The 17,612-nt window shown below is 39.8% G+C and overlaps 1 protein-coding gene across 1 annotated transcript in view; it reads right to left on the bottom strand.

Moving 5' to 3' along the window:
* Positions 1-17,612, bottom strand: part of Trpc5 (transient receptor potential cation channel subfamily C member 5) — a 284,600-nt gene that overhangs the window by 29,666 nt on the left and 237,322 nt on the right. The window contains exons 6-7 of the mRNA XM_008841576.2: positions 17,227-17,549; positions 5,604-5,799 (exon numbers count right to left, since the gene is read on the bottom strand). Of these exons, the coding sequence (XP_008839798.1) occupies positions 5,604-5,799; positions 17,227-17,549 (519 nt within the window). The remainder of the gene's footprint in view (positions 1-5,603; positions 5,800-17,226; positions 17,550-17,612) is intronic.

Genomic DNA, 17,612 nt, shown 5'->3' with positions numbered 1-17,612 from the left:
TCCTATTGAAAAGTTTCACAGGGACTCAAAGGATGAAAGGCAGAAAGGAGTGAAGGCAAATCTTTCTTCCTTACTGCCTCCAGTAAACAGCAGGTCACTCTGTGGTAGTGTCCACACTATTTCCTTGCCAGAAATGATACATCAGCCAGTGGAGGTGCTTTTCTGTCTTTCCAAACTTGACCATCCTTCAAGGTCAGGTTGACTTACACCTTCTAAATTTACCTCACAACAGTGCAGTCAGATGATATTGTTTGGGGTACAACAAGAAAAATAGAACTCATTCTATGGCTTTCAAACCTTGAAAATGTAATACAAAAACAGGTTATACATGTGATGGAAAACATGAGAAGTTAACCGAAGACAGTGAGGCAACTCGGAGTTCATAAAAAGGATGAAGCAGCACTTGTCTCTAGTTTGAAGCATAATAGGAAGAGATAGTGTTAACAAAGCCTGGGGGCTCTCTGATAAGAACTATGAAGATGAGACCTACCAGGGTGTGAATACCCTGGTAATCACTGGAGGTGAATCCCACAGATGATTCAGCAGCTGTTGCAAACAACTCAAAACATGAATTGAGGCTAGGGATGAAATATTCTAGCTTCTTTCCTCTACCTACTTTCTGTTTAGTCAAATCTTTCCAAACAAATGGAAAGACAAATAACTGGGTATTTTTCTTGGTGCAAGGAATGGATTGGAGTAAGCAGCAGGTGAAAAGTGTGAGTGTGTGTGTCTGTTTTACTGGTAATTGAACCCAAGGCCTCAAGGCTGCTAGGCTTCAAAAAAGGGTCAAAATGGACTACTAAAGCACAGTACATGACTGACCAGGTTTTAAATCAAGGCAGATGGACTGCTATAGGGTCCATCCATGCTTTTGGTAATCACTGCTAATGATAGTGGCCTTGTTCCTTTACTCATGTCAAAATTTCCCCTCTAAACTCCACTTTATGCTCCTTGATGACATAGACTGTATTATTATTATCCCCTTCATGTCATTATGTTTCTTTTACAGATCCTATTAGAAAAAAGTAAGTTATTGATGGAAATGGAATTACCAGCAAATATTTACAAGTCCACATTTTCCTAAGGAAGGGGATACACTTTTATGTATTTGATGAAGACCCTGATCATTTCTACAGCAGTTTGGCAGCATGGAAGAGCAGAAACAGAACTGAGAAAACAACAATATCTAGATTGCTTGAGGGCCTCCCTAAGAGAAGAGCCAGTGAGACATTTGAAATGTCTCTACTACAACTTCATAAAATTCCTACTATAGTTTGAATTGTCCTTCATCCGAAAGGGGCTACACCATTCCTTAGATTCATTACAGCTTCCAGGTTTCTGAATGTTCAGTGGGACTGAAGAATGGTGGGGGTTTATATTGTCTTTCTATTATCTTAAGAAACAGCTCTTAGGAGCTGAGACAGACAGGGGTTTTCATCCTGAAAGAAGTCATGCCAGGTAGTAGGCCTTTTGTCTCCTGAGTACTGTCACAAAATCTTTCACTGTCAGAGCTAGTTAGACAAGAAGATTTTACAGTTCAGAGTTGTGACACAGCTACGAGAAGAACATTGTGCTGAGGTCTTTGAAGAGTACATGCATCTCAGGTAAGGGTCAAGGTGACGGTGTAGTGGGTAGATTTGGGGATTTAGACTACCTCAGTTCAAATCCAGACTGGCCCACTGACTATTATATTGTGAACAAAACCTGTGGGAATAAAACAGAAGCCAAGAAGATTCACACTCCTTGACAATGACCTCTAGGCCATGGACACTTGAATTATTCACAAATGTAGTTTGTAGCATTTGAAAAGAACATACTGAGACTAATCTTCAGAACGGTCTGGTCTTCAACAAGGAACAATTCTTTCTAAATCTCAGCTCTGAACTTTTTTGAAATACAAATACAGTCATTTTTATCTCCAGAATGCCCCCTGGCAATTATTTTATGTGGAGGCTGACAGCGTCTTTGTCTTGGGAATGTTTTCTCAGATTTGAGCCTTTGTAGAAGTTTTGATGATGGCAGCATTTTAATATGTGTTTGATCTCTTTGTTCTTGTTGGTGTCCCTTCCTGGTCTTTCTCAGACATGTTGTCCTTGTGGAACCACTCACTACTTTCCTGATCTCAGAAAGAAATTGGGTTTATGTATTTAAAGTGTCATAGATGTCATAGATTTAAAGTGTCATAGATTTAAACTAACAGTTTAAATCACATTTGGAACATAACTGGGAACAAAATATTAAGGCAGGATATCTCCAGATGAAAGTGCAAAAATGATAGAATGATTATGAATAATCTAGCATTTATGATAACCTAATGTATATTTGACCATTTGTATGTCTTTCTCATTTAGATTCAGCCGGTTATTAAAAGCAGACCACCACACCAGCATCTCTGAATCCTTCATGGAACATTGATAACGAGCTCCAGCCTTCCTGGAATTGCTCTTATCTGGTCTTCTTGAGCCCTGAATTAGAATGTACACCGGATAATTTCCAGTGAGTTATGCTTAGAAACAAATCCCTACCTAGAGAAGTTAACCCGTGATACCATTTGAAAGATGAGAAATTCATTTTCAGTGGTTTTTCCTTTGTGTAGCCTAGCCCCTTGTACTTAAATAGAGATGTTGCAAGTCAAATTAAATTTACTTGCTATTCTTTATCACATAAGCAGGCCCAGGTATCTATGCAATTATGTTGCCCACTATCAACATCCTATTGGATTCATTTCCAAATGGTATAAACACACACCCAGGAAACCCTAGAGCAGCAGGTAGGATTCAGAATAGGTGACCCCTGATTTCAGATGTATGAGATGGTGTAGGCCCTGTTCAAGTTGTTTATTCTAATGCCAAGGTATTTTCTTCAGGTGTAGAAAAGAAGTAGGAGATATGAAAGCCAAATTTACTACCAGCAGGTGGTGACAGAAAAAATTATAATTGATTCTCGTCCTTGCTAGAAAATGTCACTGAGATCAGTGGGGCATACTGCCTTAAATGGCAAGAAATTTTCTCCCATTCTTTTACTATAAGGAGGAATAATCAACTGCTAGTTACTTAGTGAGAAAACTACAAATGCCTTAACAGGCATAAGAGGCAAAAAATAAACCTTTTGGATTCCATGCCTGTCCTCACCACTTCTAGAGATAAACTAGGTGTGAGCATAGATCATTCAAAGTTCTTGGTCTAGTTGGGTTTGAAAGAATATGGTATTAGGAGACAGAAGACATAAATAACAATTAGGTTGTGTGAGAAACCAGAGAGAAGTGCATTGAAGTCCTGCTAAGAAATACACAGTGTGTGTGTGTTGCACACCACATGCACACACACACACACACACACACACACGTGTAAAGAGAGAGAGAGAGAGAGAGAGAGAGAGAGAGAGAGAGAGAGAGAGAGAGAGAAAAACAGAGCATAACTGTATTTTATTTCAAATGCAACAGCTGAATAGAATTCCAGATCTAGCAAGAACCTTGCAATCCTATCTCAATCTTCATACACACAGACATACAGAGTTGTCAACAATATTAATGACCATCAATCCCAATTCTTTCACTTTTTGGATGAAGAAACAGACCTCCAACATATGTAAATAAATTACCCAATTTCACTCCATGATAAATGACAGGACCAGGATTAGAATCCTTGGTCTTTAAATTCTGCCTATTTTCCTACTATTTCCCGTACCTTTTAGTTACCTAAGTGCCTATGATTTAAAGTATCCTAGAAGAAAATCTTGTATATTATTTTTTTAACTCTCCAATAACAGAAATTCTACAAAACTACCTGTGTCAGTTTGGTTTCACTGTAAAAATGTTCTTGAGAAAAATAAACTTATAAAGAGGAAAGGATTTTTGGGGGGTTGTGGTTTCAGGGGTTTTAGTCCATGGTTCTTACCCCTGTTGCTCTGGGCCTCTGGTAGTCTAGTAGAACATGGCAAGAATGCATGATGGAAAAGATCTGTTCACTTCATGGCAACCAGGAAGGAGAGAGAAAGACGAAGGGGATGGAGTCGTACAGTCCCCTTCAAGTGCAACCTCCTCAATCACCTGACTTTTCATTAGCCAAACTACTAAAGGTTCTATCACCTCCTAGGAGCACCATAGGCTGGAGACCAATCCTTTAACATAAGGCTCTGGGGGGACATTTCAGATCCAAATTATAGTGCCACCTGTGCAAATATATTTCATTGCCATTTATAGTTAGAAAGTACTACTGAATAGGTCACTTGAAGATCTTTTGCTGTCACATATACATTCCTCTTTGGTTCTCTCCTTAGTATAAATGGATCACAGATATTCATTATTACAGATAATATTTGGGAAATGTGGATGAAATGTGTGCAGCTGGATTTATCACATACGTATGTGTTTATGTAGCAAACAATTTCTATTAATATAGGTTAAATGATTCCTAGTGGCAAACCATACCTGAGAAATAGCATATAGGAAGGAGGAGATGTCTTAGATTTTATCACTGTGTGCCTTCTGCATGGGAGCAACAGACTGAGCTATGAATAGGGGGTAATTTAGCATCTTAAGAGGGACTAAATGTCCAAACTCAGAGATATGCAACTAAACTAGTCCTCAGTTAATCAAAACTCACTTGCCAACACTCTTTCTAGAAATGAGATACTAATTATGAGACTATAAGTCAAAATTGGATATTTTGCGCAGGTGCGCTCACACACACACACATGCACGCACGAAAAAGAAGAAAAAAAAAGAAGTGCTTGAACTAATCCTGTATTTTCTGCCATCACCATTTCCACTCTAGGGTAATAAACAGTAATAAGATGTTGCTCAAAATGGTAATAAAATGGACAAAAAAATCACCAATGCATAATGCAAGGTATGATGATATACACTTGCCACCCCAATACTCCGGAGGCTAAGGGAGGAAAATTTCAAATTTGAGGCCATCCTGGGATACATAATAAGACCTGCCTAAAAAAAAGTATCAGCAAACCAGCTCTATCTAAGAACATCTGACAGTGGAGTGAAGTTATTCATCTATACTTGATCAAAAATGAGCTCCTCTTATAAACTGGGCATCATGGTGCACTCCTGTAATCCCAGGACCTGGGAGGTGGAAGCAGGAGTATTAGGAGCTCAAAGTTACCCTCAGCTACATAGTTTGAAGCAAAAAACCAAAAGAACAAACAAACAAAACACTCTCCTTTCAGAGAAGGTTATCTTAGCAATGGAATCCCAACTTTGAGGAGGTCGATGTTTGCATTGTTTTCCCCTAGAGAATCAGATCAACTGGATTCATCCTAAATAGTAGTGACATGCCAAACTGGTGGCCAACTGTGTGCATATTCCCTGAGGTTTCCTTACTGAGGCAAGACACTGGACTTAAATATTTTTCAAATGTTTTCAACAGGTAACTTGTCACCTAGAGCAACCTGGTCTAGACTCTTAATGTTCTATAGACTACGACTGCAAACCTTATTGCCTTGGAAAGAATTAAGCCAGTCTAGCCACTGAGAAAGGGAATGTATATGCATTGAGGCAGACTATTTCATTGAACTTGCAATGGGCTCCATGTCACTGTGATTCCTCCTGAATTCCAAGGAAGCCCCATTGGAAAGCAGTTACTCACGGCAATAAGCTGGTAGGAATTGTTCATCATGGCAATGAGCATGTTCAGCAGCACCACCAAGGAGATGACGTTGTATGTCCCAAACATAGTAGCTCCCACAAACTCGGTGAACTCGTGTCTGGCCTTCACATTGGTGACATAGAGATTTAAAAGGCCAAATACAGACCAGAAGAGTGACTGGAGAGTTTCAAATAGCCTAAAAGAGATTAAAGAGCAGGTTAGCTCTCTAAGAGCAAAAACAGAGGGCAAACATGTCATCTATAAGACAGTAGCCAGACTTGGAACAGATAGACCAACACGCTCATGTATTTTGGTCTCTTGCTGAACACAATGGCCCAGCCAGATTAAGTTTATTTGAATACTTGGCTTTTCTACATTGATCCCCATCTCTCTCCTCTCAGCTCACACATAATCTAAACACTTTCAGGACTTATTTCAAGGGCTAATTCTTCCATCAAACCATCTCATTCGTCTTTAGATTGTGTTATCTACTACCTTTCTTATTATCTGTGAGCAAAAATGTAGAATTTAAGAGTATGGAACTTGGCAACAGCAAGTGAACTTTTATTTATTTTATTTTTTTTTTGAGACAGGATCTCCATGTAGTCCCAGTTGGCCTTTTGCAGTAGATGGTGATTAACACAGAAACCCACAACTGACCAATGTGCAAAGAATAAGAGGCTGCAGAGTGCTTATTCCTGAATAGGACACTGATGTCAAGCTTCTGTATTCCAATGCTTTGGTTTCATTGTGAAAGAGGAGACAGAAAGATTTTAAGAGCCAGAGGTAGTGGATGACACAAGGAAACAGTTTTCCAGACAACTAGTCAGTTATTCATAAGAACTCATAGCAATGGTGACAGCATGCATATGTCCCATGCAAATTTAAACCAGACAAAGTCCCAGTACAGACATGTGGATGTAGGTAAGAAATCCCAACACAACCAGAGGAACTTTGGGCAACTGATGGCTGCTGGGAAGGGGGGAGACAGTCTCCTTCAAGGATGTGACCCTTGTTAGATTAAACCAAGCTCCAGTGGATGCACCCACAGTGAAGGACATTTGAGGACACAAATTAGACTGTATGGACTGTCTCTCTCTCTCTCTCTCTCTCTCTCTCTGTCTATATATATATATATACACACATATATACATATATACACATATATATGTCATGGGGCAGCAAGGTGAGGTGCTGATGAGGGGGAGATAAATATCATCAAATTATATTGTATTATATTGCAAAAATTCAATAAAAAAGAAAACAAATATGGAGCTTGGGCTGTACTGTACTGGGTTAAAAACTCAACCAATGCCTGCTAAGTGAGCACCAGGGCAAGTTGCTTTCCTCCTCTACCATTTTTTTGGTGCTAGAGATGGAGCACAGTACCTCAACACATGTTAAACATGATCTTTACCACTGAGCTATGACTTAGCTCACAAGTTATCATTTTGTGCTTTCATAGGGCTCAGGTAGTGCTAAACTCAGTGAATGAGTTTGGTGAGCCTCGAATTAACAAATTATATGTTTTAATGGTTTTACACTTTTACATAAATTATTATGATTCATAAAATTTTATTGTAGAAAAGAAGTAGCTTTTACATTAGAAGTTTGAGGTACTAGTCTATAAAGTGATGTGGTACTACAAAGAAGTGGGGACAGGACTGGAGGTATGGCTTAGTAGTTAAGAGCATTGGCTACTCTTGCTGAGGACCAGGTTTGGTTCCCAGTACCCACATGGCGGCTAACAAACTATCCTTAACTGTAGTTCCAGGGGATCCAACGTCCTCTTCTGATCTCCAAGGGCATTGAGTGACATCAGTGCATGTTCATACATGCAGGCAATACAGTCATACATATAAAATAAAATAAACATAATATTTAAAAAATGAAAACAGGGACAATAGTTGGTAGAGCAACTACTGTCAAATGCAAGAGATGATTTTTATATGACAAATATAAGATTTAAAAATCTATGGAGGAAATGTTGACCATTTAATAAATAACACATCAATAAGTTAAATATTTCTTATTCATGATGATGTTACAATCAGAGACTGATTTGCTCAAGGACACCCACTAATAAGTGCTGAGTCAGACTGCAAAGTCAGGTCTATATGACCTTGCCAAGCCTAATGTAATGAGCAGTCTCTTTTAGATGGCTTCACAAAGTGTTGATTCCTATTTTAGCCTCCATACCCAAACATGTAACTTTGCATTGGTATGCTTTTGTCATTCAGAAATCTTCCCACAGCTATACAGTGAAGTCAGCTCATGGGTGACACATAAGTCCAAATCACAGAATTGTGAAACATAAGAAATGCTCCTCTAAGAATGGATATACTTCTTCAGTTTACTTAGAATGTGTTGTTCTTCACTTGGGAGGTAGAAGCAGGAGAATGAGGATGTTAATGTCATTTTCAGCTACATAGTGAGTTGGAAGACAGCTTGGACTACAGAAGACTTTGTCTCAAATAGAAAACAAAGATTATTTTCACACTTTTTTTGCAGGACAGGGAATGGAACTCAGGCCCTTGTGCATGCTAGGCAAGTGCTCTAACACTGAGCTAAAGCTTAAGAATTCACTTTCTTAAAAAAGAGATATCATATTTTTCTTGTTTTTTCATCTTTAATATGCATATAATTGCACAAATTTGTGGGGTGAAATGCGAAATTTTGATCCACATGTATCAAATCAAAGTAATTACCATTTTACTAACTCTAGCATTCATCTTTTTTGTGATAAAACCTTCAAAATTGCCTCTTCTATCCAGTTTGAAATATACATTGCTGTTATCTATAATCAACTATCGAGGCGGAGAACACCAGGGTGTTTTGCTCCTATATAAGTGCAACTTTGTTCCCACTGACCAACATTTCCCACCCCTCCCTACCTCCTCCTACTCTCCCAAGCCTTTGATAGCTACCATTCTGTGCTAGATCTAGGCTTCTCAAAGCTTACTTTTACCTCATTTTAGAAACTTACTTTTTAGATTAATCCAAGTAAGCAACAACTGATGACTCATTTGAGAGTCAACAATAACATGGGAGTCTAGAGTTCAGGGTCACAAGAAGCAGAAAATATGGCAAATGCTGTGCCACCATGACCAGTTTTGTCAGGGCTGGAAGCCATTATTCATGAATGCTAGGCAAGCACTGTACCAACTGAGCCGTATTCTCAACACCTCTTCTGAATTTCTAGGAAACTCTGGTAGTCAGAGCTAGACAAGGCAAGGTGTTACACAGCCCAACAAAGGGTAAAAAATAGGGAATCTATGAGGTGCAGAAAACTGGTCCTGCTGTAGGGCATAGCCAGGACCTTGATAAGTTTTTTTTTTTTTTTTTTTAAAAAAAACACATTAGAAGTCAGTCAGTGCAGGTAGGATGCCAGTAATTTAACAAGCTAGTGCAGCAGTTGGATGCTGTATATTGGGACAACTGGGGCACATAAAAAGGAAAAAGAACTGCAAAAAATAGAAATCACATTTTGGGGGCTGGATAGATGGCTCAGTGGTTAAGAGCACTTGCTGCTCTTATAGAGGATCCAAGTTCAATTTCCAGCACCCATATCACATTAGGTGATGTTTACAACCAGGTGTAACTCCAGGTCCAGAAGATGGGATGCCTCTGGCCTCCTTAGGCACTTGCATTCACTTACACTTACACTTACACACACACACACACACACACACACACACACACACACGCACAATTAGAAAATAAAATATAAAAAAGAAGTGACATTCTGAAACACCAGAGTTTATGGAAGCTGAATAGACTTAGACACAGAAAGCATTCAGCGAGTGCTGATTTTACAGGACTACCACAAACAGGGGAAGTATGCCATCAGTTTGCTGATAGGGTCTAACAATTGGTTGCTTCTCCTGAATGGACAATGTTCAATTCCTACACCCACCTCCATATCTGCAACAAATAAAATTGCACCGATTAATGTTGAATATAGAGTTCACTGCTACTTGCTGCATTGATTCATACAAAGATGCCCTAAAAGTGAATGTTTGAGCATTTAAGATCCACCTTCAACTGTGATGTTCAATTTAGGGAGAACTGAGAGGTACAGCTGTACAAGAGGAGGAAAAGAAAGATGGGTAGTGAGAACTCCCTCAACATGGCAGACAAAATATCATAGTGTGATCTGGTCACCAGTAAAACCTGGCTTACTGAATGGCATGCTCAGGTAAAATAAGAGACCATGGCATGGCATGGCCGTGCACACCTTTAATCCCAGAACTCAGGTGGATCTCTGTGAGTTTGAGGCCAGCCTGGTCAACATAGTGAGTTTGAGGCCAGCCTGGGCTACATAGTGAAACCCTGTCTCAACAAATAAAAATAGAAAGAAAAACAAGGAACTGACATGTGAGGTGGGTGGGAGTATCTTAGAAAAACATTGATAGGAAGCCCCACGGCTTCTAGACGCAGCTGAATTCACAGGTAAAGGGCTACCACCTGGTTAGGAGCATTACTTGCCATAATAAAATCATCACAGGAGTGGATAAACTTACTAATTAGGCCTGAGAATACTAACGCTACTGAGTATAATCGTTTTTTTTTTTTTATTTTATGGGAGATTCTTTTAGAGAAGTCAGTCAACCCATTTTTATTTATCAGCAAGTAAACAAACATACAGAACTTGCTCGCTCAAGAAGAGGCATATGCTGAAATTTTCAAAGCTACAAAGATTCAAGAAAACTTGACACTACAAGGAGTGAAGGCAAATCCACACCAGGTGGCTGAGGCAAAACTTGAGCTTGTGGGGAGTCAACCACAATAGATCACATAGCTAAGAGGGGAATAGGTGAGCAGAGATGAGATCTGAAATCCTCTGGGCATTTGCTGCAAATCTCATCTTTACCATGAGCAAATAATCTTTCAAAGGGAAGGAACATGGAGAGGATTTAACCCTCTGAAGGACTAGAAGGTGAACTGGAACAGAATAAGCAATCACACCCTTCTGTGTTTCATGAATTGTCTTTTGATTGCCCCTATATGGAGGAAAAGAAGGGTGAGGGAGTAGAGGGGAGTGGTTAAGACCAACCTTCAGAACTCTCTGTCTGACTGCAAAAGCTGCAGAACCTATCTAAACTTTAACTTTAGTCATCATATATATGCAAGTGTGTGCGTGCGTGTGTGTGTATGTGTGTGTGTGTGTATGTGTGTGTGTGTGTATGTGTGTGTGTGTGTGTGTGTGTGTGTGTGTGTGTTGAGACAGTGTCTCATTTGTCCCAGGCTGGTCTCAAATTCACTATTGTGCCAAGAGTGACTGAACTTATGGTCTGTCTTTCTGTTTCCACCTCACCAGTGTTGAGATTCCAAGTGTGGGCCCCTACCCCTGGTTTATGTGGAAACCAAGGATTTATGCTTACTAAGCAAGCACTCTACCAATGAAGCCATATCCCAAGCCCCTCTATTTTTATTTTAAAATTAGCATACAAAGTAGTAAACATCGCTATGGCATTTTCATACATACACATCATTATGATTTATTCTTACTCATGTGCTGGTTAATTTTGATTGCCAGCTTGATTGTATTGAGAAGCACCTAGGAGATTGGTAAGGCACATGTCTTCTTGTTTGTGTGTTTTCAGGAAGGCCTGTCCTGAATGTGGGCAAAAGGATCTCATAGTGGAGACCAGATGGAATAAAAGGGAGAAAAGGAGAAAGCCTATAAATAGAGATATGACTTTACTTCCTTGTCTCTATGGTATGAGCTGCTCTGCTCCACCATGCCCTCCCTGCCAGGACGGAATGAACCTACCCGCCAAGAGAAATCTTTCCTCTTTGGGTTGTTTATTGGCCTTCTTTTCACAATAATTATATATTAATACATATACTGTAGGGCAAACATCATGCTAAGTGCTTTGTATATATTTTTAAAAATATTTTATTTATTATTATTTTTTAATTTTATGTGTATGTATGTATTGCCTGCATGTAGGTAAGTGCACCCCTGTTGTGCAATGCCCGTGGAGGACAGAATGTTCTATTGTAACCCTTTGAAATGGTTACTGTTATTCTTTCATTGTCCAGCAAAGAACTGAAGGTCAAAGAGATTATATACGCAGTAAGTGGCAGAGGCAGGATTTATAACCAGGTCCTTTGACTCAAGTCCATACACCTAATCACCCTACTCTAATACCTAAGATGCTGCATGGAAAGCCCTCAGCACAGTGCTTAGCACATGGTACATGTGAAAGATGGCATTGACTGGGGATGGAAGTGTAGCTTAGTTATAGGGTATTTGACTGACATGTGGGAGGTCCTGAGTTCAATTCCCAGCAAAACATACACACACACACACACACACACACACACACACGTGTATATATATATACACACGCACACAAATAGGCAACTATTCTCATTGGTTTTTATGTTCTCCACTAGACTATGAACTTCTTTCCATATAGATACTGTCTTACTCAATATCCTTCTTGTCTGGTTGATAGCAGTCGCTGAATAAATTTTTCTGGAATGAATTTACGAAAAGATGACAGAACTGCATAACCAAGGCAAGCTCAGATGAGTGGGACTGTCTGTAACAATAGTAGCTTGGAGGATGGAAGGAAAGCTGAAGACAACTAATAAGGACCCTTAAAACATGCAGAACAAAAAAGGGCCTTCAGTGGGGAATAAGTTTGTATCTCATTGAATAAGGTGGTAAAATAGGCACTAAATGATGGGTGGAGAAAGCGCCACTGATTCAGTAGGAGGATAGGTGGCCTGCTAGGTAATACTTCTGTCCTCTTAAGCACAGCATCTATTCATGACTACTGCCTCTTTATGTAGAAAATCTTTTTTTTTTCTTTCTATTGTTTTTTGAGTCGGAATCTCAGGCTGGTAGTCCAGGCTAGTCTTGAACTTGCTATCCTCCTGACTTAGCTTTCTATGTATTGGGATTACAAGTGTGCACCACCATGCCTGATTCGCAACAAATCTTATATAAATGCAATACCAGTCTTACATCCATATTCCTGGATTAAAGTACAGACTGGAGCCTGTATGTCTGGATCAACATCATGGCTCTACCATTAACAATTTGTACGACTGAAGGCGCCCTGCTTAATTGATTTGGACCACAGTTATTATTTTTTCATCTTTGCAATGGGTGATAACAATATTGTCTACACTGTGGTAAGGTATGAGGACTAACTATGTTAGTTCATGTAAATCTGGTGTATAAGAGTACCTGACCTCAGAGTCCTCAGTAAATGTTAGCTAATTTTATTGTTATGGTTAAGCTTTCTATCTTCATGTTTCTGCATTCCTTTTTGTCTTTGTAGAGTATTACTCATTTGGGTGTCTAATTGTATATAGTTGTAATCCTGATATGTTTACTTTTTACATTTTGTGTTTTATAACTTCTATACTAGCTGGGGAGGTGACTCAGCTGATAAAGGCACTTTCCCCTAACCCTGATGATCTGAGTTCAATCCTTGGAACCCTGAGGGCTGTTCTCTGATCTCCATACAAATGTTGTGGCATGTGTATACAATACAAACATGTAAAAAAAATTATAGTGTTTGGATAAAGACACCTTTTTATGTATGTACCGTCTTCATATGTATCATTTTAATAGCTAACCAATATCCCTCCTAGCAAAGACCAAGCCCATCTGACAGTTTTAGCAACACTTTGAATGAAAATCAATGCCATACTTTATTGATTTGCAGATGATTTTCACATGACCAGGAAGACTACCAAATAAATCGTACTCAAAAAACAATATTCAGAAAGAAAATCATCCTCTGACCTCCATATGCATGCTGTGACACACACATTCCCCCCAATAAATGTAATAAAAAGATTCATAAAGATTTCAACAGCTTGAAGTTGTAAGAGTCAATGGGTTGAATCTAACAAATGGCATATAATAGTGATCCCTGTATAGCTTTGCTTTTAAGCCAAGTGTCTAAGTGCAAGCTTAGAGAGATAGGGAAAAAGCCAAGGGGATTTGCTGTAAGCAAGCTCAAAATGATCAGCAGAGTGAGGGGAGCAGGATAGATAACTACAGTCATCCAAGGAAGCAGAAAAACAATCTACAATTAAAGGTAGGATTGTTCCAGGCCCATTTGTATTGCAAATGACTTCATTGTAGAACTGGTGAATTTGAATAGGGCCACAGGACTCCCCAATGTTTTATTTTAAAACGTCTTTAAATTTATATAGGTTGTTACCATTGGAAAGTACTGGATAAAGGCTTCGTAGGGTTCTCTTTGTATTATTTCTTAAAGTTGCCTGCCTTTGCCACCCAAGTGCGAGGATTAAAGGTGTGCAACACCACGCCTGGCGAAAGTCACAGGTAAATCTATAATTACCTTCAAATTAAAGGATGCTATTTGTTACTGGTCTTCATCCTTTCAACTTAGTTATTCAATAGGCATTTTGAACACCTTTATGTCTTAGGCCTTTCTATGCTTAAGAACAAAGCTGACTGAGATGGGAGTCTCGGTTTGGTGGGGAGACATACAGATAACTAAAATACAACTTGTCATGTGTTACAAAACATGTGCTTATAATGTCATAGGAAACAGAAGTCTACAGCTGAAAGTGGGTAAGAAAAGGTTAAGAGCAGGTAACACAGTTAAAAGCTAGAAGGCTGGGGAAGAATTTGCCAAATGGGTTAGGTGGGTGTGATGGTAATCTTGGTTGTCAACTTACATACTTGGGAAGAGAGAACCTTAACTGAAGGATTGACTCCATTAGATTAGCCCGAGGTCATGTCTCGGAGGGCCCAGCCCAGTGTGGGCAGTGCCACCACTAGACAAGTGGACCCGGGTTATACAAGAAAGATAGCTGAGCAATCCAGGGGAAGTAAGACAGTAAGTGGTATTCTTCTCTGATCTCTTCTTCAGTTCCTGCCTCCAGGTTCTTGCCTTGAGTTCCTGCCCTGACATTCACTCAGAGATGAATTACGACCTGGAAGTGTAAAATGAAATAAACTCTTCCCTTCCCAAGTTGCTATTCGTCAGAGAAGCTTATTAAAGCAACAGAAAAACAAACTAGAACAGTGGGGGCGGGCATTCTAGGCAGAGGGTGTGATGCATCATGTACAAAGGCCTTTGCTGTTGAGACGAGATACTTTCAACATATCTGAGGGGAAGAAAATGTTGACTATGAAGGAGAAGTGCAAAAGGCTGTAAAAGGCTGGTTCAAATTTCCAGTACTCTGTGTGTTACAATAAAGAGGTTGGTTTAATAGAGAAGAATCATATATACTGGCGAACACGAAGCCACGGATAGATGAGGTTGTATTGGTAGTTAGAAACTTCCAGGTGGTTCGTTGGAGATTGTTAGGAGGGGAGATAAGACTGCAGGTGGGGAGGCCAGTTATGAGGCTGTTGCTGTAGTTCTTGTGACAGACAACTTAGGCTGACCCTAAACGTGTGTGTGTGTGTGTGTGTGTGTGTGTGTGTCTGTCTGTCTGTCTGTCTGTCTGTGTAAGAACTGACAGGGATGAGTGAGCCACTGGGCATTTCAGGAAGAACAGTGTTAGGAGTCCTAGATGATTGCCAGGGTTCTGGTTGCTGTTATTTAATGAGCTGAAGAATTAAAGGAAAACTAAACTGGGGTGACAATATAGAGATATGTGACTTAGTGGTGTACATTCTGTGTTTGAGGAGACTGTGAAATAGCCAAGAATTTTCAGGAGGCATATGTAGATGAACGCCTGGACAAGCAAAGAGAGATGCAGGATCACAGATTAAGATCTTTCCACTTTTATCCTTTATCCCTCACAAGTGCTGTGGTACTGCTCCCTGATTATGTTAGTGCCTTCCTAATGGCTTCACTCCACTGCAAAGGAAGGCTAGGTCTTCCCAGTACAGAATGGAGAGCTCAAATCAACAACGCTATCATACAGTTACCAGTAAGCACAACGTGTTCCTCATTAAAAAAATGTGTATGCCAAGGCCAAAAGAGCTTTTCTGGCATTTTCAAGCACAGTAGCAATGGTGTTCCTGGAGAATCATAAGGAAAATTGTGGTATTAAGGAGGTAACAAACTTTTAAATAGATATCTAAACAAGCTTGAATTTCCATTCTGTAAAAGCTATCTATCTTTTTACAGCTCTGGCTGAGTAACGTGTATTTTAATAGGTATTATCAATACCTGAGTTGAAGTGTTTAAAAGAAAACATAAATCGGAGTCAGGCCACCATGGAGGAAACAATCAACAGACAGGGGGAAAGTGGAGGTGACATTACCGTTGCTTTGGCCCCTGTATGCAATGCTTCTTTATATCCAATACCTCAAAATATATTTTCCCATTTGACAGGTGCCCATTCTCGTGAGTTGTCCCTGCTAAGGAAATGATGGGAGCAAAATGCCAGCTGGCAACCAGGGTATTAATAATCACTACAAACTTGCAAGGGCACATTTCATAAACTTCCTTTTCAGAGTTCATACAAAAGGGGAATTGGCAAGGACCTGGTCTCCTGGAAGACACCTCACAGTCATATGTTCCATCTTGTTGACCACTTTTGCAGGAATTAATGCAGTCTCCTGGTGCTAAGCCAGTATACAATTGTTCTTCATACCGAAAATAGGTTGATATGAGTCCTGTCTCTGGAGCCATGCTGGAGAAAAAGAAGTTTCTAGTGAAGAAGCACTAGCAATGTGCTAAGTTGCTGTTCTGCACTCCAAGTTGCCTTAACAAAATAGCACTTTCTCTTGGCCAACCCAGTTTGGACCCTTTCTCTTTCACATTGGTCTGGTTTTCCGATTCAAGATTTCACTCAGAGTTTTGGGAAGAGACATGGGGTATGGTTTGGTGGCGGTGGGGAGTGCTGCAGTGGGCACAGGAGTGAGTCACCATGTTTCAAATTCAGATCACTGGAGAGCACTTGAAAGATGAGGGAGGAAGAGTGTCTGCCAATAATATGTTAAGGAACATCTCTTTCTATGTTAAAGATCCACCGTGGAAGGACTCTGAGAAGTATGCAGTAAAGACAACTTTCAAACTTTGTTCCATTGCCAAACAATTATCTCATCTCAGATTCCATTTTCATATCTATTACTGTTCTACTGGACTGTGTTTTTGTTGTGATTCATTTTAGGAAATACAATTAGAGGCAAATGATAAGGGTAGAAGAGAAAGCATAGATTTTTTTTTCTATCAGTGGAACATTTGGTCAAGTTTAAATACTAGAAAATGGGATGTGGTGGTGCACGCCTATAATCCTAGTACTTGGGAGGTGGAGACTGGAGAACCAAGAGTTCAAGGTCATCCTCAGATACACAGCAAGTTCAAGGTCAGCCTGGAATTGATGAGACCTCATCTGTAAACAATAATAACAATAACAATAACAAAACACCCTTTTGCTTCTGACTTTTTTTGTTGTTCTTGAGACAGAATGTTGTTATGTATTCTTGGTTGGCCTCAAACTTGAAATTCTCCTACCTCACTCTTCCTCTAATTCTATTTTTGTAGTATCCTGTGCTGAGAGAAATGCCTTCTTCCATCTCAAACCCTTTGGGTAGATCTGCAGTGAACTTTGGTGTGCCACAAGAGGTAGCATGAAGCTGTGTATGGAAAATAGGACAAAAAGAGGAGAAGACATAGAGAAGACAAAGACAAAAACAAGACGAGGAGTGACAGGGTCTTACGTGGAGAAAGCGTTGTTCTGTTTCTCACACCGGATCCCCTTGCAGTTGTTAGGTTCATCAATAGCTCTGGTCTCATAGTAAAAATAAAGCTGGTTCAGTCCATTGGCAAAAGCTAGCAGTACCAGGCAGTAGATAAAGAGGAATTTGAGTATATCAAGCAGCATGCGTCCCAAAGAGATCTGCAGAGGCCCTAAATGGGAATTGGCTGTGAACAAGGATATGAGACGCAAGGAACTTAAAATGTTGGATATTGCGAAGAGCGCCTCTGCGATGAGGGTTGGGTGCCACATTTCCCATTCCTCCCTTGGACGGGAACCATTATACTGGAAGAAAACAAAAACACGTACAGAAGATAAGAAATACATTGAGTATTTCTAAAACCCCCC

This window comes from Nannospalax galili, unplaced genomic scaffold (assembly GCF_000622305.1).
Source record: "Nannospalax galili isolate Female #2095 unplaced genomic scaffold, S.galili_v1.0 scaffold641, whole genome shotgun sequence".
NCBI classification, from domain to species: domain Eukaryota; kingdom Metazoa; phylum Chordata; class Mammalia; order Rodentia; family Spalacidae; genus Nannospalax; species Nannospalax galili.
Note: the sequence above shows the minus strand (reverse complement) of the source record. Positions and strands in the feature narration are given on the sequence as shown.